At 47.9% G+C, this 25245-nt stretch overlaps 1 protein-coding gene across 1 annotated transcript in view; it reads right to left on the minus strand.

Moving 5' to 3' along the window:
• Positions 1-25245, minus strand: part of EFCAB8 (EF-hand calcium binding domain 8) — a 63295-nt gene that overhangs the window by 15180 nt on the left and 22870 nt on the right. Inside the window, exons 10-22 of the mRNA XM_081291464.1 lie at positions 21242-21309; positions 20811-20962; positions 19373-19510; positions 17847-17984; positions 16537-16764; positions 15699-15769; positions 12261-12465; positions 11236-11448; positions 9964-10101; positions 7313-7534; positions 6658-6816; positions 889-1029; positions 672-840 (exon numbers count right to left, since the gene is read on the minus strand). Coding sequence (XP_081147590.1) covers positions 672-840; positions 889-1029; positions 6658-6816; positions 7313-7534; positions 9964-10101; positions 11236-11448; positions 12261-12465; positions 15699-15769; positions 16537-16764; positions 17847-17984; positions 19373-19510; positions 20811-20962; positions 21242-21309 — 2042 coding nt within the window. The remainder of the gene's footprint in view (positions 1-671; positions 841-888; positions 1030-6657; positions 6817-7312; positions 7535-9963; positions 10102-11235; positions 11449-12260; positions 12466-15698; positions 15770-16536; positions 16765-17846; positions 17985-19372; positions 19511-20810; positions 20963-21241; positions 21310-25245) is intronic.

A 25245-nucleotide genomic window follows, 5' to 3' on the forward strand; every position in this document is an offset into this window, starting at 1 on the left:
GCTGCATTATTTTTAGTTACTCAAAATAGCTAGAAACAACCCCAATGCCCAACAACAACAAAGACAAGTAAATTATGGTATCCAGTTCAATAAGAATGAATGAACTACCACACTACACAAATGGATGACTCTCACAAACGAAATGTTGAGAGAAAGGAGAACATATTACATGATTCTGTTTCTACCAAATTCAAAACCAGACACACTTTATATATGGATTTAGACATCAGGGTGATGCTAATTCTGAAGAGGAGTTGTTAGTGATGGTCCCAGAGGGAAATGTGAGGGGAGACCTTGGAGTGCTAGTTTCTGGAAATTCACCAAGATGAATCCTTTAGGTTTGTGGTTCTTCTTTAAGTATAACATAACAATTAAGTGCACTTTAAAAAAAAAGAACATACTTTATCATATATATGATTTTCAAAAATATACAAAGGAAAATAAGGTGGGTGGGTGAGTGAATGACTGGATGGATGGCTGACAGCTGAATGGACAGAGTCTGAATGGGCGACCAGACAGATGCGCATCCTGTACTCCTATTTGAGCAAAGGCAGTGGCTGTGGTCTGAGACCTCCCTACCCACAGGGTACACGTTCATGCCAGCTTATGTTCTATCAGGGACAGGGACAAGAATGAACATGGGTATGGGTATGCTTTGGTAGGCCCCATACCAATGGCATCACCAGAGAGTTTCCAAGCCTTGACGTCCCGGTCCTGGCCAGCGCTGATGACAAGTTGGAAGGTGTCTATGTACAGGATGTCCACAATGCTTTCCAAATGGCCTCTCCAGGTATTCAGGAGCTTGGGGGGAACCAGGGAAATGATCTGGCCAGCCACAACCTATAGGGAACAGGAAATGACTTACTCCAAGGCTGTCACACAAACTCATCTGCAGGCATTCAGGACTGCAGACAGCAGAGCCCAGTGGAAGGGCCCTGGATCTTGAGCATTCTTGTTCTGGACACATTCCACATACCTCACTGGTGACCTTTGGTATTTCTCAGAACTTCTCTGGCCCTGTCTCCGTTGCTAAAATCATAAAAAGCATTTTCAAATGTCTACATTATTTATCACCTATACAGATTACCCCTTTTGAACCTCACCACCTTACAGGACATATAAGATTCTCTGTGTCTGGGGCTGGGGATGTGGCTCAAGCGGTAGCGTGCTCGCCTGGCATGCGTGCGGCCCGGGTTCGATTCTCAGCACCACATACAAACAAAGATGTTGTGTCCGCCGATAACTAAAAAATAAATATTAAAAAAAATTCTCTCTCTCTCTTTCCCTCTCTCACTCTCTCTTAAAAAAAAAAAAAAAAAAAAAAAAAGATTCTCTGTGTCTTACAGAGGAGATAAGGAAGAGTTAGAGATGTTGCCAGGACAAGAGTCCAGGTATTCTAAAGTTCTTCAGTTGAACATTGGGAGAAGATATATATCCAAAATATCTAGGGGTGAGTAAGTAATATATAACATTATACCACAGATAATACAACTCTACTTAACTGGAAAATGGATGAAAATTAACAGGCCCATTTTTAAATTAACAAGATTAAAAAGGGGCATTTATTCTGCTACAGTCAAGTATGGTTAGGTCAGAATAATGTAAACTATAAACAGAACAATGAAAGAAAACTGAGAACTCAAAAACCAACCTGAATATACATAAAACTTTGGTATGAGTGGCAATAGAAGCCAGGCATGGTGACGCACACCTGTAATCTCAGTGGCTCAGGAGGCTGAGACAGGAGGATCACAAGTTCAAAACCAGCCTCAGCAACTTATTGAGGCTATAAGCAACTTAGTGAGAACCTGTCTCAAAAATAAAAAAAAAAAATAAAAAGAGATAGGGATGTGAATCAGTGGTTAAGCATCCTTGGTTCAATCCCTGGTACAAAAAAAAATAGTAGTAATAAAAAGCATTATTTAATAAATATTACCGGGATACCTGATGAAATATTAAGAGAAAACCAAATCATTATCTTTTTTTTTTTTTTTTTGTGGTGTTGGGGATTGAACCCAGGGCTTTGTGCATGTAAGGCAAGCACTCCACCAACTGAGTTATATCCCCCAGCCCCCAAATCATTAATATTATATCTTAAAATAAATACTTAAATGATTGAAGATTATTCTTTTTTTTAAAAAACATCTTTATTTTATTTTTATGTGGTGCTGAGGATCGAACCCAGCATCTCACACATGGTAGACAAGCTCTCTACCTCTGAGCCATGACCCCAGCCCCTTGAAGATTATTTTTAATGAATCAACAAACTTTTAAAAGAAATAATAAGTGAAGGTTCAGTAGTAGAGTGCTTGCCTAACACATATGAGGCCCTGTGTTAATTCCCAGTAAGCTACTCAGTATGAAGTAGGACCTCATTATTGTTTTGCATGCATTTCCTTGATAGCTCACAATATTCAGTCTTATTTCATACACTCACAGGCCATTTGCATATCTTCTCTGAAGAAATGTCTGTTTAGCTCTTTTGCCCATATTTTGATTGGGTTATTTATATTTAATTAAATTCTTCATATATTCTAGTACTAGTCCCTTCTCAAATATATAATTTCCACTGACCTATGTTTTTACTTATGCCAGCACTACACTGTCATGATTACTGTAGCTTTGGATTAAGTTTTGACCATTTAAGTATTTATTTTAAGATATAAGATAATGATTTGGTTTTCTCTTAATATTTCATCAGGTATCCCAGTACTTTTTAATGAATCATGCTGTTTTTTTCTTTTCCTTTCTTTCTTTTTTTAAGACTTTAAGATTTATTGTTGTTATCATGCTATGTGTTTTGGTTTTGGTTCTGGGGAGTTTTGGGGAGGGGGTGTTTTTGTTTTTGACTATTATAGATCCTTCGCATTTCCACATGAATTTTTGGGTCTAAAAAAAAAAAAAACCAGCTGAGATTTTATTTAAACTATAATGAATCTTTTTGGAAAGCATGCTATACTAATGGTGTTAAATCTTCTACTACATGAACATGGGATGTGTTTCCATTTATTTAGGCTTTCTTTAATTTCTTTTAATAATGTTTTGCAGTTTTCAGAGCACAGATTTGCACTTCTTTTGCTAATTAGTTCCTATTTTAATTTTTTTAATGCCATTTGCAAGGGAAATATTTTTCCTTCATTTTAATTTTTAAATACTCATTGTTAGTTTATCAAAATATCTTGATGTTGTATATTGATCTTAAATTAATATATTCCATTCCATTGAATTAATTTATTAGCTGTAATAGAATTTTAGTAGATTTTTTAGGATTTTCTATTTACAAAATCATGTCATCTACATATATAGATAGTTTTAGTACTTCCATTACAATATAGAAGCCTTTTATTCTACTTTCTTTCCCAAATGACCTTCCAGTAAAATGTTAAATAGAAGTGGCAAGACTGGACTTTCTTATCTTATTCCTGATATTAGGGGAAGGTATTTGGTATTTCAACATTAAGTTAGCTGTGAATTTTCATAGATGGTCTTTACAAGGTTGAGGAAGTTCCTTTCTTAGTTTATGGAGTGTTTAAATCAGAAAAGTTGGTCCAAAAAAAAACAAGAAAAGTTGGTCAATTTGGTCAAATGCTCTTTCATCATCTATTGAGATGAGCTTTTGTATTCTCTCAGTCAATATATTGTATCACATTGATTTTAGATACTGAACCAACTTTGCCTCCCTGGGATAACTCTCATTTGGTCATGGTATATGAATCTTTCATATGTTGCTGGCTTCGATTTGCTAGAATTTTGTTTAAGATTTTTGCATGTATATTCATAAGAAATACTGGTTGGTAGTTTTGTTTTCTTGTGATACCTTTTATGGCTTTGGTATCATATAAAACTCTTTTGGAAGAATTTGTGGAGAACTGGCATTAATTCTTTCAATAGTTGGTAGGATTCATTGAAAACATTTGAACCTTGACTTTTCTTGGTAGGAAGTTTTATTCTTATTATATTCAGATTGACTCTTTAGATTTTCTATTTCTTCTTTAGTCAGTTTTAGTTAAAGTTTTTCTAAGTTTTGTCCATTTTTTTATAATAAAATTTTTAAACTGCCCTGAAGTCCAATAATAGGTAACAAGTTAAATGATATGATTCTTTTATAAAATTAATATTTATAATTCTATAAAGTAAAATATCACTTGATCATTATATCTGACTTTCAAGAATATTTGCCATCCCTGAGATGCAAGGATGGCTAACATATGCAGATTTATAACTGTGACACCACATTAACAAAATGATCATCTGATAGATGCAGAAAAAACATTTGACAAAGCTCAACACCTTATCATAATAAAAACTCTCAAGAAATTAGGAACAGGGGTTGAGATTGTGGTTCAATGGCAGAGTGCTTACCCAGCATGTGTGAAACACTGGGTTCAATTCTCAGCACTACATATAAATAAATAAAATAAATGTCCATTGACAACTAAAATATTTTTTTAAAAAATTAGGTATAGAGGGGATGTACCTCAACACAATAGAAACCACCTCTGACAAACCCATAGCTAACCTCATACTCAACATAAAAATTTGAAAGCTTTTCCTCTAAGATCAGAGATAAAACAAGAATGCCCACTCTCACCACTTGTTTTTTTTTTTAATATTTATTTTTTAGTAATAGGTGGACACAATATCTTTATTTTATATTTATGAGGTACTGAGGATCAAACCCAGCACCTCAAACATGCTAGGCAAGTAGTCTACCACAGAACAACAAAAATAAACTCTTAGTGCTAATAAATGAATTCAGTAAAGTTGCAAGATACAAAATCAACAGACAAAATCAGTAGTGTTTCTAAACACTAATAATGAAATATCTGAAAAGGAAAGCAATAAAACAACCCTCTTTACAATTGCAACAACAATAACAAAAATACTTAGAGGTAAATTTATCCATAGAAAACTTATACACTAAAAATTATATAACACAGATTAAAGAAATTGAAGGGGAAAAAACATAAATGAAAAGATAGCCTGGTTTCATAGGTTGGAATAATGAATTAAGAACAATATGCACAAGTGGACAGGTCACAATGAAATCCACTATTCTGTATAATTAATAGATACCAATACAAACTAAATTTAAAAAGAATGATTGTTAAAATGTCCATACTACCCAAGGCAACCTACAGATCCAGGGAAATTCTTATCAAAATTTCAATGTCATTGAACAGAAAAAACAATCCTTACATTTCATAGAACCACAAGAGACCCTGAATAGCCAATGTCGTCTTGAGCAAAAAGAACAAAGCTTGGGGCTGGGGCTGTAGCTCAGTAGCAGAGCACTTGCTGAGCATATTTGAGGCACTGGGTTCGATCCTCAGCACCACATAAAAATAAACAAATAAAATAAAGGCATCCTGTCCATCCACAATTACAAAAAAGTTTAAAAAAGAACAAAGCTGGAGGCATCACACTTCCTGGCTTCAAAATATATTGTACGGGCTGGGGATGTGGCTCAAGCAGTAGCGCGCTCGCCTGGCATGCGTGCGGCCCGGGTTCGATCCTCAGCACCACATACAAAGATGTTGTGTCCGCCGAAAACTAAAAAATAAATATTAAAAAATTCTCTCTCTGTCTCTCTCTTTTATATATATAGTAAAGCTCCCATCATCAAAATAGCATGGCACTGGAACAGAACAGACAGACTACAGGTACATTTCCAGTTATGAACAAATGATTTTTGACCAAGATGGCAAGAACACACAATGGGGGAGGACAGTCTCATGAATAAATAGTGCTGGGAAAACTGGATATCTACATATAGAAAAATGAAACTGGATCCTTATCTCACACTGTATACAAATATCGACTCAAAATGGGTTAAAGACTTAAACATAAAATCTGAAACTGTAAAGTTACTAGAAGAAAACCTAGGGCGAACACTGGTCTGGGCAATGACTTGTTAGATATGGCCCCAAACATAGGGAACCAAAGCAAAATAAACAAGTGGAACTACAGCACACTGACAACCTGCACGACAAAGGAAACGATCAACAAGGGGAGAAGAAACCCAGAAGAGTGTGTGTGTGTGTGTGAGGGGGGATAATTATAAACCACACATCTCATAAAGGGTTAATATTCAAAATATATAAGGAACCCAAGCAACTCAACAGCAACAACCCAATTTAAAAATAAACAAAGGACTTAAGGAAGGATGAAATCATAGCATTTACATTTAAATGGAGGGACATGGAGACTGTCAAGCTAAGTGAAATAAGCCAATTCCAAAAAACCAAAGTCCAATCTTCTCTCTGTGGATGCTGAGGTTGGAGGGCAGGGGTTGCAGGTTCACCTGATTGGAAGAGGGAGGAGCAAGGGGAGTAGAGCAGGATGGGAACAGGAAAGACTGTAGAATGAACCAGACATAACATTCCTATGGTCATATAGGAACACGACCAGTGCAACTGCATACCATGTACGACCACAGTAGCTACAGGAATGGGAAGTTACACTCCATGGATGTAGAATATGTCAAAATACACTCTACTGTACTGTATAACTAAAAAGAACAAATAAAAAATTTTAAGAAAAGAATTAACATCCAAAAAATAATAATTTTCCACATAAGTAGAGTCATAATCTCAGTAAGTGAACCAGTTCCTTATGGGGACATTCTTCTGACTGACCCTCCAGTAACCTTCCTACCTCCGTCTCCTTCAAGGGAATGTAGTGTGGGATGTTCATTTGGAACCGTTTAGGAATTAAGATCCGGAACTTGTTCTCTGTTTCAATGGGGATCTTGCTCTCAATGGTATGCAGTGGCTGCTGGTGGATAAGTATGCAGTAATCCTTAATGTCCCAGATCTAGGCACAAAGTGTGGGTTATTGACTTAGCAGCCCTTGACCCAATCCTGCTCTGTGGGCTCTTCCCAAACTACTCTTTAGGAGCAGTTCTTCTAGCTTTCAGACTATAACCATGGCCTTAGGGTCTTCTCAGCCACACCCCTTGATTAGCCAGCAGAGGCGTGTGACTGGCTCAAGGATGAGACACGCCTGCCCCATAAAGCACAAAATCAGCTCCTGAGACAGCTGATCACTTGAGACACCTGGCTGGGGATGGAGATGTAGGATAACAGTGGAGCAGAAGAATCACAGAGAAAGGCTTCTTGAAAGGGCCTTTTGGTGGCCATTTTGGTCGCCAGGCCAGAGCAGGAAGGGACTCCTAAGTAATCCACCCCCAGTGTTTTACAAATGAATCCAGTACCCAGAGGAAGCAGGGGGTAGGTAAGGACCTTGGAGCAAAGGGATGGGCAGCATTTGACTGATGCCAGTCCCCAATCTCAACACAGTCTTTCCTCACCTTGATGTGTCCTTTACAATCCCCTGTGATGAGGATCCAGTCATTTTCATCAGTGGCCATGGCACCCACAACCACATCCCCATTATCCTTAAGGTCCACAGGGAACTTGCCCAGCAGGCCTCCATTCCCATGGATGGACCAAGCGTAGATGTGGCCGTCGATGCAGCTGCTCAGCATGGCAGCTGTGTGTGGCTGGCGAGGCCTGGTCTGCAGGAAGATGATCTGCGGAAGAAGTAGGCCTGGCTCGGCACAGCCTCAAGCCAGCATTTACTCTGGCTGCTGTCACACATTCCTCTGGGACCTGGGCAAGTCACCATACCAACCTGGTCCCCAATTTCCTAGATGTCCCTTTCTACTCAGCTGGTGATTCGAAACATCACACTGGATTATGAGCTACTTGAGGGCAGGGATTTGAGTCTGGTTTTTGTTATGGCTTTGTCCTCAGTAGCTACAGTGACAATAGCACAATAACTACAATGACACACAGTACAAGATCAATAAATGTTTGTTGAAAACAAGATACTCAATTTCATTCCCTAGTGCTTCCCTGTTCCTTCCCCTTGGTTTGATTTGTTATAAGGCTCCAACAGAAATTTTCAAGACCTATTAACTCAAAGTGAGGAAGGAGCTCATTCCCACTCACATAAACCTGCAGCAAAATACCCATGTTTTCCAGCCAACTGCTGAGAGAGTATTTTAACCAAATTCTTGCTCAAGTCTTGCTTTGCTCATCCCTTTGATAATTCCCCTTCTGCTCACTTGAGCCTTACATGTTACTCCTGAGGCCCACACGGGGCCATGTAAGAAGCCGCTCCACACAGTGAGCATGAAGAGAGCTTCCTGGCTGTCTCCTGCTGGAGGCTGAGAGCACCATCAGATGGCAGAACCAATCAGGAGGGGAACTGGAGGCCTTACCACTTCTGCTAAGTCATAACTTTACAGTGTGATGGCGTTTGTGTCCCCAAAACATATTGTCAAACAACAACAACAACAAAATCTTGATTATCCCTATTGCCATTGAGTCCAAAACAAGATACTTAGCCCACTTCCTATTGGGCGTTTTAGCTTGCTCAGTCCAGTGGCCCCAGACACAGGGGACCAAAGGTCCTTGACCACTACTGAGAAGGCCAAGGCATATGCATTATCAACAGGCTCTAAGGGGCACAGTTTCGCCCCCTGCACTGGCTGCCTTCCCAGTACCCTGTCACACTTGCTTCCAAGATGGTCAGATAGAAGCGGTGGACAGGAAGACCACAGGCAAGACCCTTCTGCTAAGGCATCATTGCCCCACCCAACCTGAGCTCTTCTTCCACTAGAACCAAAACTGAAGCCAGAATTAGACAGGCAGACAAGCAAGAGTCAGATCCAGAGAATAGAGGGACTGGAAAAGTTAATTCCTTCAGAGGATAACCTGCCCCTGCTCCAACCTGCTGCTAAGGTAATCTGTCTCAGGGATTGTCCCTCCCTAGGGAGTTATTAATTAGCCCCCTTCCTGCCCAGAGCACTCCAACTTGGCCCCTATAGCCCATCTGCTTCTTACCTTTTGGCCATCCCCCCACCAAGGTGTGAGCTAGCAGGAAGGACAGAGAGAAAGGAGAACAAAGGAAGCCTAGGACACATAAGAGGGCAGAACACCCTTGCTTCTTGGGATACCAGGCCACCAGCTCCGGCCCCCTTCTCCCTCCCAGGAGAAGTCTATGTTACCCCCTTTTAAATAACCCCTGCTTCGTACGCTTGCCTCGGCGGGCTTCTCCAATGTTATGCTTCAACACATGAGGGAGCAGGACACTGGTCACCAGTGGTGTCAAAACCAGAGGTGACCCAAAAGCACTGGACCCTCTCAACCAACCACCCAACTCCCAGAGAGAAGGGACGTGGCTGCTCTTGGAGCAGGAGGAAGGGCACTTAGAAGCCAGGGGTGGAGGTCAGCCTCAGAAGAGGGCAGCCTCACACAGAAACCACCAGGGTCAGTCACACAAATCCAATCAAGATTCATGACACAAATCTTTATTATATTTAGACCACCAGGCCAAGCAAAAAGCCCAAGGACTTCCCAACAGTAGCCATCCAAAGAGTTAAAAGAACTCAGGCTTTGAAGACTGTCAGGTCTCCCTCTTATCCTCCCTCGCCCCAATACACACTTGTTTTCTTCTTATTAACTTGCATTATTACTTTTTAAAAGGTTTTAAAAGGTATTTTTGGAAGAAAATTCATAACCTGAAGGGGGGAATGAGCTCCTCCCAGCTCCCCACCCCACCACCACAAGGCCAGCTCTGAAGGTATCACCTGCCCCTTGTTTCTGAGTCCTTGGTCCCTGCAGCTGGATGAAGGGACAGGCCTGCAGCACCCCAACATGAACACGCAGCGCATTTTCAGGAGGGGCATGCAGGGTCAGACAGAGAAAAGTAGAAGAGGAAGAGAACGAAGAGCCAGCCCCACCTGCATGGGGTACCCAACACCCTCCCCTCCCCAGCCCAAGCCCCCAACTAGGAGGGACACCACCCACATCCCTGGCTCTCCCTGACCCACCCTGAGGAGCTGTTCCCAGACAGCAACCCTGACTCCAGAATGCTCCCTGGGCACTGGGGCCTTTCCTAGCCACACCCTGCGCCCCCTCCCCCTGCCCCCGGCCCCTGGCTGAGCACAGCGACCTTTTCCACGGAGGCTCTGGACTGTTGCAGCAGCAGCTTCTTCTGAAGTTCCCCCTTTTTCCTTTGGGCCTCTTTGTACATTGACTGTTTGGTAAAGGTGTCTCTTGCCGGCCCAGATGGATCAAGGCTGAGAAGCATCTAGAGAGAAAAATAGGTCTCCCGGGTCACCATGAGGGCATTGATCAGGTGGATGATTAAAGAGCAGCCACCTGTGGCCTCCCACAGTAGAGAAAAGTCCAGTGGAGTATCTGTTGGGTCCTGAGCCTTAGGACATGCGGATGGCTAGGGAATCAACATTTTAAGTGACTAGCAATCTTGCTCTCTGGGGCAGAGACTTGAGTTTGTCTTTGGAGAAGACCCTTCCTTTGTCCTAGAAGTGATCACCCTGGTTAAAAGTGAGGCTCAAGGAACCCGAGGCCCCACTGCTCTAGAAGATTTGACTGCAGGGTAACCCTGAGCCTTCAAAGATGGCCTGGGTGTCTCACAGTATATAAAGTGCATGCATTTTAGCAAAAGTATGTCCCAGCCGATCACGCTTGGGCTGGGTCTACACTGCCCCATGCCTGGCAATGATCATGTACTTGGAGAAGGTGGTGTTTCTCACCCAAGCCTCATTGCCCAGGAGCTGGAATTAGGCCCTGATTATGGAAATGAACACAGTGGCTCCTTGGGCACCACATGAGAGATCCCTGTGCTCATCATGGGGATACTGTGGTCACTGCTACAAGCACAAGGCCAGCAACTCCTGATGTCAAGAGAAGTAGCTCCTCCTGCTTTCTCCCTGTCCCCCCAAACAGAACAGTCATTCATTCTTGGAAGGGTCCATCCTGGGGCCAAGACAGCTCAGAGGAGGAAGGAAGTACTTGGCCGGCAACTCTGCTTCACCCCTTTGCAGACTGGTCTGCAAGGAGGCAAGGCTTGCTGGAGCAGCCCGGGGGTCCGTGCTCACTCCTGGGTCGGGACTGGGGGCTCAAGCTTGAGAACTGGCCCAGGATCTAATACCCAACTTCAGGTTTCCACGGTTTTTTCCTGCAGGTCCTGACTCAGCCTTCAGATTCTTGAGCCTGGCCTGGCATTGCCCTGGGGAGGCAGCAGAGTCTGTCCTGCCGCAGCATGGGGGATCAGATGCAGTAGGTCTGGGATAGGGAAGGACTCTGCTCTCTGGCCATCTCAAAACAAGTGGGCTAATGGTGACAGTCACCCTGAAAAGGTGCATTCAAATAAGAACACAAACACAATAAGAAAGACGCAGATGGAGGGCGCTCCTCCCACCTTGTAGGGCACAGGAATGTAGGATCTCTGGTGTCTTGGGAGCGAGGGGGAGAATGAGTGGCTCATCACAGGGGGTGCCGACACCAGATTCCGCCTCAGGCTGGCATTGGTTGTCACCCTGGAGGACTTTTGGGGCACCTTGTGTACCCACTTCTTTTGCTTCCTGCAGGGTTTCTTGGAGTGCCTCTCATCCAGGCACCCCTCAGTTAGCACCTGTGCCAGGGAGAAAACAGCCCTGAGGCTCTGCATCATCTAGAGAGAAATCCAGGCCGACACCACAGGGCCCTCTGGCACCCATGGTTTGCTCTTAGAAACCTTGTCCCCTTAAAGACATCAGACCAAACCTCTAACCCCATCCCTGGGCCCACCACTGACACCATGAGTGCCCACAGGCAGGACACTGCTCCTGTGAGGAACTCAGTCTTCCCATCTATCAAATGGACTGTGAGTTCCAAATATTGTCACGATTGTGCGTAATGTTAGGGACGTCCAGAGGATAAAACAGATTCAAAACTGAAGCAAAACCAAAAATATCCCGAGCTGCTCTTGGGGAAGCACCACCCAACTTGGCAGAGCTTTCAAGCACCCCTCCCCAACACACTTGGGAAACCCAAGGAGGAAGTAACCCTTAAAGTCCCTTCCAGCGTTAGTCTGCCAAGACATGGTAATTCTGACCACACAGGTTCCCCAATTCCCTCCCCGAGCCTGCTGAGCAGTCTATGCAATACCTAATAAGGACAGGAGCAGCACCAGCTCAGGGGCGGACTGCCCAAGTTTAGATCTACCCCTTGTGTGTTGTGTGGCCTCCAGAAAGGTGTGGACCCTCTCTGAGACTCAGTTTTCTCATCGGTCACATGAAGATAAACAGAAACTGCCATCTACCTGCGGCTCTCTGCCTCTCCAGAACAAGTTCCACCTCCCCTCTGCTTCCCAGGTGCCCCCTACCCTCCCTGTCCCCCCTGCTGCTGGCTGCCCTCAGCAGAGACAAGGGTGAGAGGCGAGCGTTCCCCCTGCCGCCACCATACCTTCTTGGGCTTCAAGGGCAAGGGGCTGAAGGATGCATTGAATCTCAGGATGGGCTTCAATGTGTTGACGTTCCAGAAGAGGATGTCCCCATTGTAGGAGGAGGTGCCGAGGAACTGGTGCTGGTACTTGGCCATGCTCAGGACATCCTCCGTGTGGAATGTCTGCCAGTGGTAGCACAAGAGCACCGGCTTGGTCTTGTGAAACCTGTGCACGTGGCCAGAGGCAGGAGGGCCGAGAGCTCAGCCTTTAATGCTCTTTGGGGGAAACCTTGGCCTTTAGAATTTGGGGAGCCAACTCAGAGGAAGACATTCTCTGGTGTAGGAGCTGGCTGGAAGCCCAGCCCACCAACCTCATTTCCTAAGCATCTACTACATGCTTACTGTAACAGCTGTCTTTGGGGCTTACAGATAGTCTTAGTCCACCCCTGTTCAGATACCTGGGCAAAGATTAAGGCTTAAAGGGGGAAATCATGACCCTACAAAGGCCCTCTGAAAAGGAAGGGCCCTTGTTCCTGGTGCTCCCACCCCTGGAATGTGTGTTCTGCCCCAAGTACCTCAGATCACACCCACCCAGACACCTCAGCTCAGCTAGCCTGACACCCCAAGTCAAAGCATGTTTCCACCTCCCCCATAGAAACCTCGGCTTTCTTCTTTCACAGCACTCAGTACACTTCATAAATGAAATTCTTTGATTTATAATGTTCATATTCCCCCAAATCCATAAGTTAACCCATAATCCTCAATGTGAGGGAATTTGGAGGCAATTTGGTCACAAGGGCAGAGCCCTTGTGAATGGGCTTGGTGTCCTTGTGAAATGAAGTCCCATGTAAGGTGACCATGAGAAGATGGCCACCTGTGAATGAGAAGTGGGCCCTCCTCAGACTCCAAGAGCCAGTGCTTTGATCTAGGACTTCCCAACCTCCCAAACTATAAGAGATACATTGCCATTCCTTGTAGCCACCCACGGTACAGTATCCAGTTACAGCTGTCTGAGACGCCAAGACAAACTGGCACCAGAAGAAGCTGCTGCTGTGACAAACACCTGAGAACGCACGCACACATGGCTTGGGAACTGAAGAATTAGGCAGGGGTGGGAAGCGTCAAGGTGTATGCTAGAAAAAGCCCTCATGACCACACCTGGTCCATTAAGAGTGACTCTGATGAGGACATAGAAAAGAGCACCATTATAAGGGGAAAAATAAACACACACACACACACACACACACACATATATATATATATATATTTTTTTTAACTGCAGTGCTGGGAATCAAATCCAGGGCCTCACACATGCTAAGCATGTGCTCTATCCTGAGCTATACCCACAGCTCTCAATCTTTTTGAATATCTTAAGTGGGGATTGCAGATGTGGCTCAGTGACAGAGCACCAGCCTAGCATGTGTGAGGCCCCAGTACTAAAAAATACAAAAACCTCCAAGTGATCTTGAGCAGATCGTTGGTAGAAATATGGATGATAAAGACCACTTTGATGAGGCCTCAGGAGGAAATGGGGACATGTGCCTGGAAACTGGAGGGAAAACCCTCCTTTTTATAAAGCAGCAGAGCCTGGCTGAACTGTGCTTGCATTCTGGGGTTTGTGGCAGGTAGATCTTCTAAGAAATGCTAGAGCAGGCAGGGCCGGAGGTTTGATACCCCGCAATCTCCCCCACCAAGGACATGAGGGAAGCCGAAATTCACAGCCTTTCCCTATTGACAGAAATAAGCAAGCTTGCTGGGATGTGTCAGAAGAGGAGATGGGAAAGGACCAGCCAGCTCAACAGAAGACAGGCATTATTTTCCAAGACAATGGAAAAACGACCCCAAAGGTTGTTTTTCAAAGATTAGAACTGTCCCCCCACCACAGGTTCAGCAGAAGAAGGGTGGCCTCATCACATCACCCTCCACAGTCACCTCACCTCACAGGTTCCATCCTCCACTCTGGCACCATGCTCCTTGGCCACCCCATTTACAGTGTGGCCCATACACAACAGAGCCAAGAGGGCCTGAATGTTCCCACCACCTGGATTTCAAAGGGCAAAGCCTTCCAGCAGAGTCACGGGCTCAGACTCCAGCCCTAGAGCCCAGCCATGCAGAGAACCACTGCAGGAGCAGGGCCCAGAACAGAGCCACCAAGGCAGCAGGGCTACACAGTCATGAAGGCAGGCTGCCTGGAGACCAGGGGCCCAACCTCTACCTGGATGGCTGCCCAGTGAGTCTTGAAAGCAGGACCTCCACCCCAGTGGGCCTGAAGATGAGAATATTAAGCCAAAGAGGATTACTTAAAAGTCTTAAGGTCTGAAGGAGTTTGTCCTGATGAGTATTAGACTTGTTCATAATCTGCCACTCCTTTCTTCTCTCCTACTTCTCCGTTTCATCTACCCCATGCCAGTCCCATGGTTGTATTTCAGAAGTACACTACATGTAGGTATCACCGGTCACAGCTGAGGAAGTCTGGCCTCACCTTGAGTCTCATGCTGATTTAGATAATATTTAGATGGGGACTGAGCTTAGACTTTAAAGTTGATGCTGGAAAAAGTGCCACCTCATGGAACATGCCCCGTATGCCCTCCCCACACACTAGTTCCATCCTTTGGGAAAGATATCAACACTGCGGGTAATAATCTAGCTCAGCCAACCAAGGAACCAATGTTGGGGGAACCCTGGGGCCAAAGAATTTACGCATGTGAGAGGACACAAATTTGGGGGAGCCAGAGGTGGGGTGCTGTAGTCTGAACTTTGTCTTCTCCCCACTTCATATATTAAAATCTAATCCTTTATGTGAGGTATTAGGAGGCAGGGCCTGGGAAAGAGATGGGGTCGTGAGGGTGGAGCCCTAGGAATGGGATTAGGGCCCTTATAAGCCCCAGGGAGACCCCTCACCCTTCAACCTGGTATGGTTATAATAAGAAGAGAGCTTTATGGGGCTGGGGATGTGGCTCAAGTGGTAGCGCGCTCGCCTGGCATGCGTGCGGCCCGGGTTCCATCCTCAGCACCACATACCAACAAAGATGTTGTGTCCGCCGAGAACTAAAAAATAAATATTAAAAATTCTCTCTCTCTCTCCTCTCTCTCTCTCTCTTTAAAAAAAAAAATAAGAAGAGAGCTTTCTATGAACAAGGAGTGGGCCCCCACCAGACAGCAACCTGCTGACACCTTGAGAAAATAAGTGTGTCATGTATAAGCCACCCCGGTGTACACTATTCTATTATAAAAACCCAGACAGACCGAGACATCCCCCCACTGAGTGAAGTGTTCCAGAAGGGATCACCCAGCACCTGGCAGGAGGCCTACACATATTAGCCTCAATGAGTATCGAATGAAAAGGACAGTCGGGCAGATGGAGCATAGCCAATACCTACCATGGAGCTAGGACTGGAGGAACCCAGAGAGCAAGAACACCCAGCTGCCCTCCCCTCACCACGCGTGCTGGCTACTCACGTGAAATTGGTGATTCTCTTACTCCACCCCGTCATGTAGTATGCTTTGTTCATATGGACAAGTCCACTAATCTGTTGAAGATGAAAGAAAATAAAGCTCTAAAGCTCTTCAGAGAGCATGGCTCTGGACCCCAAATGTCTTCCTAAATGTGCCAGCAAGAAGTCAAAACTCTCAGTCATAAGGATTCCCTAGAGTTTTGCCAGCATGCATTTTTCAGAGTATTTTCACGTCCCATTATCTAATTTAATGGACCTAGACCATCGAACTTGACAGATTTAAAGGAAGCAGAGAGGGCAGGTACCCATGATCATTGTCTAGAGGAAGGGATGGAAACACACAGTGACCTGGCTAAGGTCACTTACTACTAAGTGACAGCATCTGGACCAGCATCCATTCTTCTTGGCCAAGTATTCTTGCTGCGTTGGTTAAAAGACTGTGTTATAGGGCTCAAGTCCCATAGGGCTGGCTTTGCTCTATGTCACACCCACAGACTGTCCCTAAGACCTTGTCAAGTATTTCAAATTAAGGGTGAGTACAGTAACTCTGAATCCCATCCCCCTTTCCCAGCTAGAAATGCAATCCAAAGCTCCGATATGTGAAATAAGAAGTGCTAACAAATATATAGAGTAAGGAGCACTTGTGGAAACTTAATAAAGACAGCCACTATTGTCTGTCTTTATTTGACGTATGATGCCACAAGGCTCAGGCAGGTTGAGGACAGGAGTCTGCCCAGATGGTACGGCCTTTCAGGAACACATAATACTCATGTTCCAGCACCCGGGAGCTGTGGTTAGCTGCTTGAGGGCCCTGCCCTGGCTCTGCAACACACCAGACTGACCTCCACCTTGTCTGGGTTGGGAAAGGTCAGGAGGCATTCCCCGCTGTTGTAGTTCCACATCTTCATGGTGCCATCTCGCAAACCTGTGAGCAGACACCGCTCGGACTCGTCCAGGGCCATGGAGGTCAGCTCCACAAAATGCGTGCCAGACACGGAGAAATCCACCATCTTCGTGCCGGTGAACAGCTCCCACACGCACACGGTGCCATGCAGGCAGCCACTCACCACCTGTGGGGGGGAACACAGCACCAGGACAGCAGCGCCTCCATGCCAGGGCCTCCAGCCTGTGCTGCCCCAGCACTCCGCGCACCCAGAGATCAGGCTCCAGGGCCCTCCTGCTGAAGGGCAAGCCATGCCTCCAGTCAGTGCCAGCTCCCACGCTACAGCCTTCCTCAGCTCTTACTTTAGAAGGTAAAGTCTCCCTTAACTCAGAATTTATCCAGAAAAAAGTAATCTTTGATTCAGAAAAAAAAAAAAATGTTGGCTGAAGCATCATTATCCTGACGAAAAGAAAGAGGAAGGTAAAGAAAGGAAGAATATCCTAACTTATACTAACTGGACCCTCTGCGGAGAGTAGAGGACGGTCATGCCGCTCCAGGGCTTGCTGCTGCAACGACTGTCACCACGCAGCAGAAGCAGGTGAAGCTATTTCAGACCTGCCTCCCACCAAACATCTAGAGAAGCCTGGAGTTACTTAAAGACAAAGCAGGAACTATTCGACAGCACTGAAGAGCCTGAGGCACGAGAGGTGAAGGAAGCCTGGAGAAGCTACTGTGGGTCTTGTGCAGAAAAACACCCCCATAGCAGATGCAGCTGCCCTGGCCCGAGGGCCCAGGCTGGCAAGAGCAGGGTGGGCGAGGCCCTGGCATCCTTTTCTGTTCCCGTTTCTCATTAAGGATTCCTTGTGCCCAGCCTCTCTGGGCCCAGAGATCTCTACTCAGGCCCAGGGTGCTGCCTACTACCTGGGTCTTCCCCCACCCACTTCCTACAATAAAGAGAGCCAAACAACAGTTTCCCTGAAAACTAGCACCCTGGAACAAGAGCCATGCTGGGAGCCCCAAAGAGCACCCCACAGCCAGCGTTCCAGCTGACTCACGTAGAGAGGCCTCAGGCAGCCAGCCCATGGCCCAGGAGCTGAGGGCAGCCGTGTGGTACCAGTTGGTGCTGTTCAAACCTCATCTCATGGCCACCCTTCTGCAGGGCAGCTGCCTGCTCCTCAAATGCACCCCCGGGCACATGGCAAGGTCTGGGTCCTGCCCCATGTCACCTGGCCCTCCCACCAGCCTTGGAGGTAAGTCCTGGTCACTTACCTGCTTAAAGATCTTGCTGTAAAGGACATTGCACACAGCTGCACTGTGAGTTGACAGCTTTCCTGTTTTCATAGGCTGCTGGCACTCCAAATAGCCATTTAAGATCCCAATCTGCAGGTGAGGAGAGTCAGAGGGACTCTGCCTTCAGTGAGATGGGCCCTCAGTGACTGGCCCCGGGGAGATGGCTCCCATAAATCACTCCACCAAGATGTCTAGATGGCACCCAGCAAGGCCCACCAAGATGTCTAGATGGCACCCAGCAAGGCTCCTGGGCCACTCTCCCTACTCCAGGGCCTCCATTCCCAGAGCTAGGCCTCTCAAACCCTAGTGTCCCTAGAACCCCAAGGCAGAAGTCCAAGGTCCCTCTCTCCTTATCATTTCTGAGAGGCTAAATCCTCTATCAGGGTTCCCTTCTCAAGGGAGTGTCTTATTCATATATTCTCAGCTCTTGACAAAGAACTGGAGGTTAATCATGTTTTTTTTTTTTAAAGAGAGAGTGAGGGGGGGGAGAGTGAGAGAGGGGGAGGAGAGAGAGAGAGAGAGAGAGAGAGAGAGAGAGAGAGAGAGAGAGAGAGAGAGAGAGAATTTTTTAATATTTTTTTTTTTTAGTTCTCGGAGGACACAACATCTTTGTTGGTATGTGGTGCTGAGGATCGAACCCGGGCCGCACGCATGCCAGGCGAGTGCGCTACCGCCTGAGCCACATCCCCAGCCCCGGTTAATCATGTTTGATGACTAAAAGGAACCTGGAAGATCTAACTTGACAGAGGTCAACAACTGGTCCAGCACTCAGCAAGATATGGAGGAACCCACAACCCTCCTTCAAAATCTGCTATGTGGGGAGAGGCAACAAAGGCACAAGAGGACATGTACATCTCCTGCTAGAGTGGCCCAGCCAACAGAGGGCGCGAGGACTCGGTGAAGCTCCACCGGGAATGGTGTCCTCTTCTCCTTCCTAGTCAGGACGGCCCTGCCTACTGGCTGCTGGTTATTCCCACAGCCCCAACTGGTCCCAGGCCCCACCACCACTCTGGCCAGTCCACCTTCATGCTTGTCCCTCAGGAGCAGGACATGTTGCAGGTACCAATGTGGTCACAACTCACAGGTGTCTTCCTGTCATCCCGAGGACCTCTCCTTCAGAGTCTTGTTTGGGCCCAGCCCCACCTTCCTAATGTTCATGATTTAGTAGGAAAAACATCCTGCAACCGTGATGGGCCAAGGGGACTCAGGAAGGACTCCTGACCCCACCTGGGGCTAGCGGTTCCAGAAGGAGAGCCCGAGGGATGCGCGGGTCGGGATGAGCGGAGGTAGCAGTGGCAGAGAGGAAGGCAGGCCAGGGCCCAGACGCTGCCTTCCAGGGAGGCCTGAGAGCAGGAGCCTCATAGGCCAGGCTGGAGGCCAGCTGCTTCAGCAGTCTCAAGATTGCTGTGAAGGATGTGACAGACTCTTGGGTGTCCCTAGCTGATGTGCCCCCTCTGCCCGTGGCCATGAGTCCCTCCCTCCCTCCCTCCCGGGACAACACTCACGGAATAGGTGCTGCAGATGAGGGTGTTGTCGGTCTCGTGGAAGCAGGCGCTGGTGATGGGGCAGTTCCCCAGGGCAAACAGCTTCCCGCAGAAGGACTGCAGGCAGATGTAGTCCTGCATGTCCCACACGCGGATGTTCTGGGTGGGAAACAGGCAAGAGGTGGGGGATCCTCAGGGACACGTTACCCAGGCACCCCTAATACACATGCACTGCGTTAAGTGTCTGTGCTGGTAACAACCCTGCACTGTCTACACTTATGCTCCAGTAGCCCAGCCACAGGTGAGTGACGGCAGAACACAGCTCCATCCCAGGGCTTTCCCTTAGGCCTCTACCCTGCAGAACACCCCCACCCAGACCCCCACCAGCTCCCACTTCAGCCTCACTCATGAAAAGCCAGCCTAGAACACAGTCAGAGTAGGTACAAACTTAATTGCCAAAATGGCCTGTGTGTCCCCAGAGTAGCCCCAGTGCAGTCATCCTGGGTTGAGGAAAGTTCCTTAGAGAGGCCCCATGGAAGTCCCCCCAGGACCCATTGCTCAGAGCCACCTCAGAGAGCTACACAAGGCATGGACTTAGAATCAACCAGACCAGTGCATGCCCCAGGTCTTCCCATGGCTGTCACGAGGACGTCAGCTGGCCCATCTCCATCACCCACCCTGCACCTCAGATCCTTCACCAGAGGTGAGGATACCAGTTTGCAGGTGTTAGGAGAGTCCCCTAGAAGCCTGAGTGAGGACATGTTGGGAAGGGTGGCCCAGTGACACCAAGGCTCTGAAAATTCTCCATCTGCTGAGCCAGAAAACTCAAATTGTTCCCTGAAGGAGACCCTGGGAGCCGTGGGCCTCCGCATGTTGGCCAGGATGCCCCAGCAGCAAGAAGGAGGCGCAGCATCCTGAACTAACAGCTGCCCCTGAGCAAAGTGATGCCCCTCGCCCCAGGCACTGAGGAAGGTCCAGTCAGGCTGACAGCCAGGGCGACCAAGGAGGGGGTCACTGGGAGAGCTGAGGCGTGCAGATGTGGGTGGGGCAGGGACCAGCAGGGACAGGACTCACATGTCTCATGCACCTACTGTGTGCCAGATGCTGCCTGCTCTCTTACCACCTGTTCTCCTCTAAACCATTCAAGAGCCAGCCTATTGATGAGGAAACTGAGAACCAAACAGGAGGAAGATCTGCTCAGGTAAAGAAGCCACACTGGGCTACATGGGAACCCTGCTCTGGTGGACTGATGTGAGCTGGGATCAGGACTCTACTGGAGACTGTCGAGATCTTCATGGTGATGCCAGGTGCCTCTCTGTAGGCCTTTGGCTGAGGAGGGACGTTACCCTGTTCCTCTAGGCCTCAGATGCCTCCCAGCATGGGTCCCCTGGGCTGGCTGAGCCAGATTACTACCCTAGCATCAGTGTCTTTCCCCAAGGAATGGAACTGAGAGCAGCACCTTGTCCCTGGAGATGCTGATGAGGATGCTATTATTCTTGCTGTTTACGAGGAGGTGCATCACGGAGGTCTGATGTCCCTTCATCACCCACACAGGCTTTTTGGAGAATAAGGGGTTCCACAGGTAGATGTGGGAGTCATAGCCACCAGTCACTGGGGTAGAGAAATGAGTACCAGGCCCCTGGGCCTGCGCTGGATGTACAAGGCCCAGCGCCAGCCCTCGGATGCCTGCCAGGCTTGCCAGATGCAGAGAGGATCCCTGCAACCCACCACCGCCCCTCCTGCCCCATCCTCCCACACCTGCCCACCAGAGACTGCCTCATTACACCACCCTCTGGTGCCCATGAGTGCTGACAAGAGCAGCAGGAGAGAAGCCCCGTGGGAGGCCGGATGCTGGACCAACAGCTTATGGGGGACAGGAAGATGACTCACCCAGGAAGTTCCTGTCTGAGCAGTAATCAAAGCAAAGAACTCCTTTTCTTAAACTCAGCACTGTGAACCTACAACATGGAAGGGGTAAAGGCTGCAGGGCAGGAGCAGCAGCCTCAGGAGCCTCTGAGGGAGCTGAGGCAAGGGCTCCTGGGAGGCCTGGGAAAGGCACCACCTCTCCAACCAGAGAGAAGAGTCCTAGAAGCTGCCCAGAGCTGAGCATTGAGGGCAAAACAACTGCCAGACCAACAGGTCATGGAGGAAGCACTCACCTTCTGGGTGAAAGTGGCCCCAAAGGAGGAGGAGCGCCTGACATTTGTAAAGTGTTTTGCCTCGTGTCAAGGGCAAACTTTTAATGATTTTCACATCAACCAACCTGGGACAGGTATCTTCCTAGCCAGGACACAAATCAAAAAAGTGAGGGCTCCCAGGTCCAGAGAGTGTCCTGACCTGGCTGCCCTCCAATATGCTGGTCCTTCTGCTGGGTACCATCTTATGGGTCACCTGGACCCCACACACAACCCTGAAGAGTGTCACTGGCCCTGAGCCAGAGACAAAGACCCTAAAAGGAGACGCTGAGGAACCTTCCCAAGGTCACACAGGTAACAAATTGGCGTGGGGTAGAGGACTTAGCCCCAGGCTGAGTGGGTACAGCAAGAAGTGGCCGCGATCAGCACGAAAGAAAGAGGCTTGGAGAGACAGAGAACCCAGACAGGAGTCCCAGGACAGTTAGGCCCTCACAGGTTGCTCTGTGCCTCTGCCCACGCGGCTTCCTCTTGCCCACACCCATCCTGCCTGCCAGATCCTTCTACCGGATGTTCCCTTCAAAACCCAGTTTGAAGAACCCTGTCATAAAGCGCCCTAGCCTTCTCCATTGAACTGGCCCACCTGGGTGTCACCTCAGATAACACAATGGCTTCCGTCATCCCATCAGGCCAAATCTTCCCTGCTCACTGCCCACGGTGACACGCCTCTGCCCAGCTCAGGTGCCTTCACCTTTGTGTCGGTCCCAGCTGGTTTCTTAACCTTTGGTCTTGCTCCCCCTCAAACCCTCCCTTCGCGTCAACAGCCACGGGATTCCTCCAAAAATCAAAGCTTCAAGAAGAACATATGGAAGTGCGTGTATTTCATTTATGGTCGAGTCATATTCACTGACCTCTTCCATGTATTTTTTTTTTACTTTTTTATTTCATTTTCCATTCTAATTTGGGGTGTTTTTAATTTATTTATTTATTCATTCTAATTACGTATATATGACAGCAGAATGCATTTGATCCATGCATTTTTCTTTGTACTGGGGATCGAGCCACTGAGCCACATCCCCAGCATGTTTATATTTTATTTAGAGACAGGGTCTCTCTGAGTTGCCTAAGCAACTTCGAACTCATGATCCTCCTGCCTCAGCCTCCCTAGCCACAGGATTACAGGCACGTGCCACCACACCTGGCCCTCCATGCATTTATATGCAGAGAAAATATTCTGGAAGAACAGTCACCAATGGGTTAGCAGGAACAATCCAGGCTGATCCGCTCACACATTCAACAAAGGCTTGCCAGCTCCAGCTCCTTGCCAGGGTTCCAGAAGCATTGCTATGATGCCCCTGCCACATGGAGCTTCCCTTCTGGGGGAAATAGCAGCAAGGACATAGAGACAGGGAGAGGAACAGTGACAAATTGTGGCAAGTCCTGCAAGGGAAACAAGGAGCTGGCTTTGACAAAGGGAAACTGAGGCAGGCTTACTTTTGACAACCTCTTGAGGAGGGTACAGAGAAGCTGAGATGGAGGAGAAGGAACTGGCCACAGGAGCACTGGGGGGAAGACGAGGCATTGCAAGTGCAAGGCCACAGGGCTGGCATGAGGGGCCCAGGAGGAGAGGGCACGAGAGGACAGCTAGAGGAGGCAGGTCTACACCACTGAAGGCTCCAGGAGGACCCCTGCTGAGACCTGCAGATGACCGCAAGCAGGGACAGTGGCCAGAGGGCATGCAGTGGGGCTGCTAAGAAGGCAAGCAGCTTGGGTGCAAGATGACAGTGGCCTCAACGAAAGGGAGGTATTGTGGGTCCATCCACCCTCTAGACACGGGCTCCCAACCCACCCCTCAACCTCTGCTGCTCCTCCCCCAGCTTCACTTCTGGCCCTAACCACCCAAAGAGCGCAGAGAGACCAGCTATGGGAAGTCAGACCCGCAGGCCCACTCCTTGGAAGTCGAGGCCAACTCTAGAAGAGGAGTCTGGGGCCACAGACAATGGCACATACCTATTATCCCAGCAACTGGGGAGGCTAAGGCAGGAGAATCACAATTTTGAGGCCAGCCTTAGCAACCTGGCAAGACCCCATCTCAAAATAAAAATAAAAATAAAAATGGCTAGGGACATTAGCTCAGTGGTAGAGTAGCTCAGTGGTACAGGGCCCCCTAAGTTCAATTACAAGGAGAAGGAAGGGGAGGAGGAGGCAGAGGAAAAGGAGGAAGAGTTTAGGTTGGCAATGCCTGACCCAACCTTCAGAGGCCATACACCAAGACAGCGTCTTCAAAAATGGGAGACCAGAAAGTGGTCAATGGTGCCCCCTGCTGCCCAAGGCACTGTACTGCTTCCAGACAAGAAGGTGTCTTGGGAGTGTGTATGTCTAAATATACTCTCCAGTCTAACCAGGCCCCTGCCAAATTTATACACTCCAATCCCTCCATCTCTACCCATGACCAACTCCAGGGTCATCCCGTGGCCTGAACCACTGCAACAGCCTCCTCACTTATGTTCCCACCTGCATTCCTGCCCCAGCACGTCCAACACATGCCTCAGACCACACAGTTCCTCTGCTCAAAACCACCGGAGAACTCTGCTTACATCTGATTTCAAATAATCATAAGGAGATCTTCTGAGACACCTGGACTAAGTACCAGGTGATGATAAAGAGGAGTGCTACATGTTTCTATTCTGTGTATGTTTGAACATTTTCATAACAAAAACAACCAGAAAGCAGGAGCGCGCCAGGCAGAGAACAAGGCAAAGGCCTGGGGCAGGGGCGCTCCTGAACCTCAAGGGGCCAGTGGAGCTTGAGCTGAGGGGAAGAGGGGCGCTCAGAAAGGCAGCAGGGCCATCCACGGAGGCCCGCATGCCATGGTAGGGGGACCCGCTGATATCATCCAGGCCTTAAAGAGTTCCCCAAAAACAAGAAGTCAAGCAAAACAGGTATCAGGGACATGGTAGAGCAGCAGAACAGAGGCAGAGACCATTCAGCCACCAGGGCCAAGCAACGCCCCACCACCCCGCCCTGCTCAAAGCACGGAGCCAAGATGGAGCCCCCCCAACACACACACACACACACACACACACACACCAGACATTTGCAGGGCCCCTCCCACCTGGGGTGAGCCCACGACTTGGTTAAGAGTGAGCACAGTTTGGGGGACTAAAAGGTACTGAACAGCAGCCTGAGATCAAGCTCTGGCTCAAACGAGCAAAGACAGTCACTTGTCTTCAGCACCTCCCTGAACCTCAGGCTCCTGTCTGGAAAGTGAAGAGGCCACCCAAGGAGCCCTATGACCTAAGAACTGGATTTTTCTTGAGAAACAACCAGCAGAAAGTAACAGTGAGGGCCTGCATGGCCCTTAGCACCGTGTCACACCTTGCGACTCCCCAACAGGGACCTCCAATCTCTTGTTGTTCCCCCAAAAGACATGCCTGGGGCACAGACCATCATGCAGGCTGCTCAGGAGCCCAGCGTCACAGAGCCCAGGACTCAAGGGGAAGGCTGTGGGGGCAGGAGAAACCAGCCAAGGAACGTCGCAGGAGGGAACCCTCGAGATGTGCCACACAGCAGAAGGAAGGTGTGAGCCAAAATGACAATGGCAGGCTTCTGCCAACAATGAGACCATGGGGACAAGGGGAATCCCACAGGACTCCAACCATATTTATAACACTTTGATGCTGACATAGATATGCATTTAATACCCACTTGTGCAACTAATAACTGATTTTTAGTTTTGGTTTGGGTTCAGGAGATTTAACC

Source organism: Spermophilus citellus, assembly GCF_964194105.1.
Source record: "Spermophilus citellus genome assembly, chromosome: 4".
In the NCBI taxonomy this organism is placed as follows: domain Eukaryota; kingdom Metazoa; phylum Chordata; class Mammalia; order Rodentia; family Sciuridae; genus Spermophilus; species Spermophilus citellus.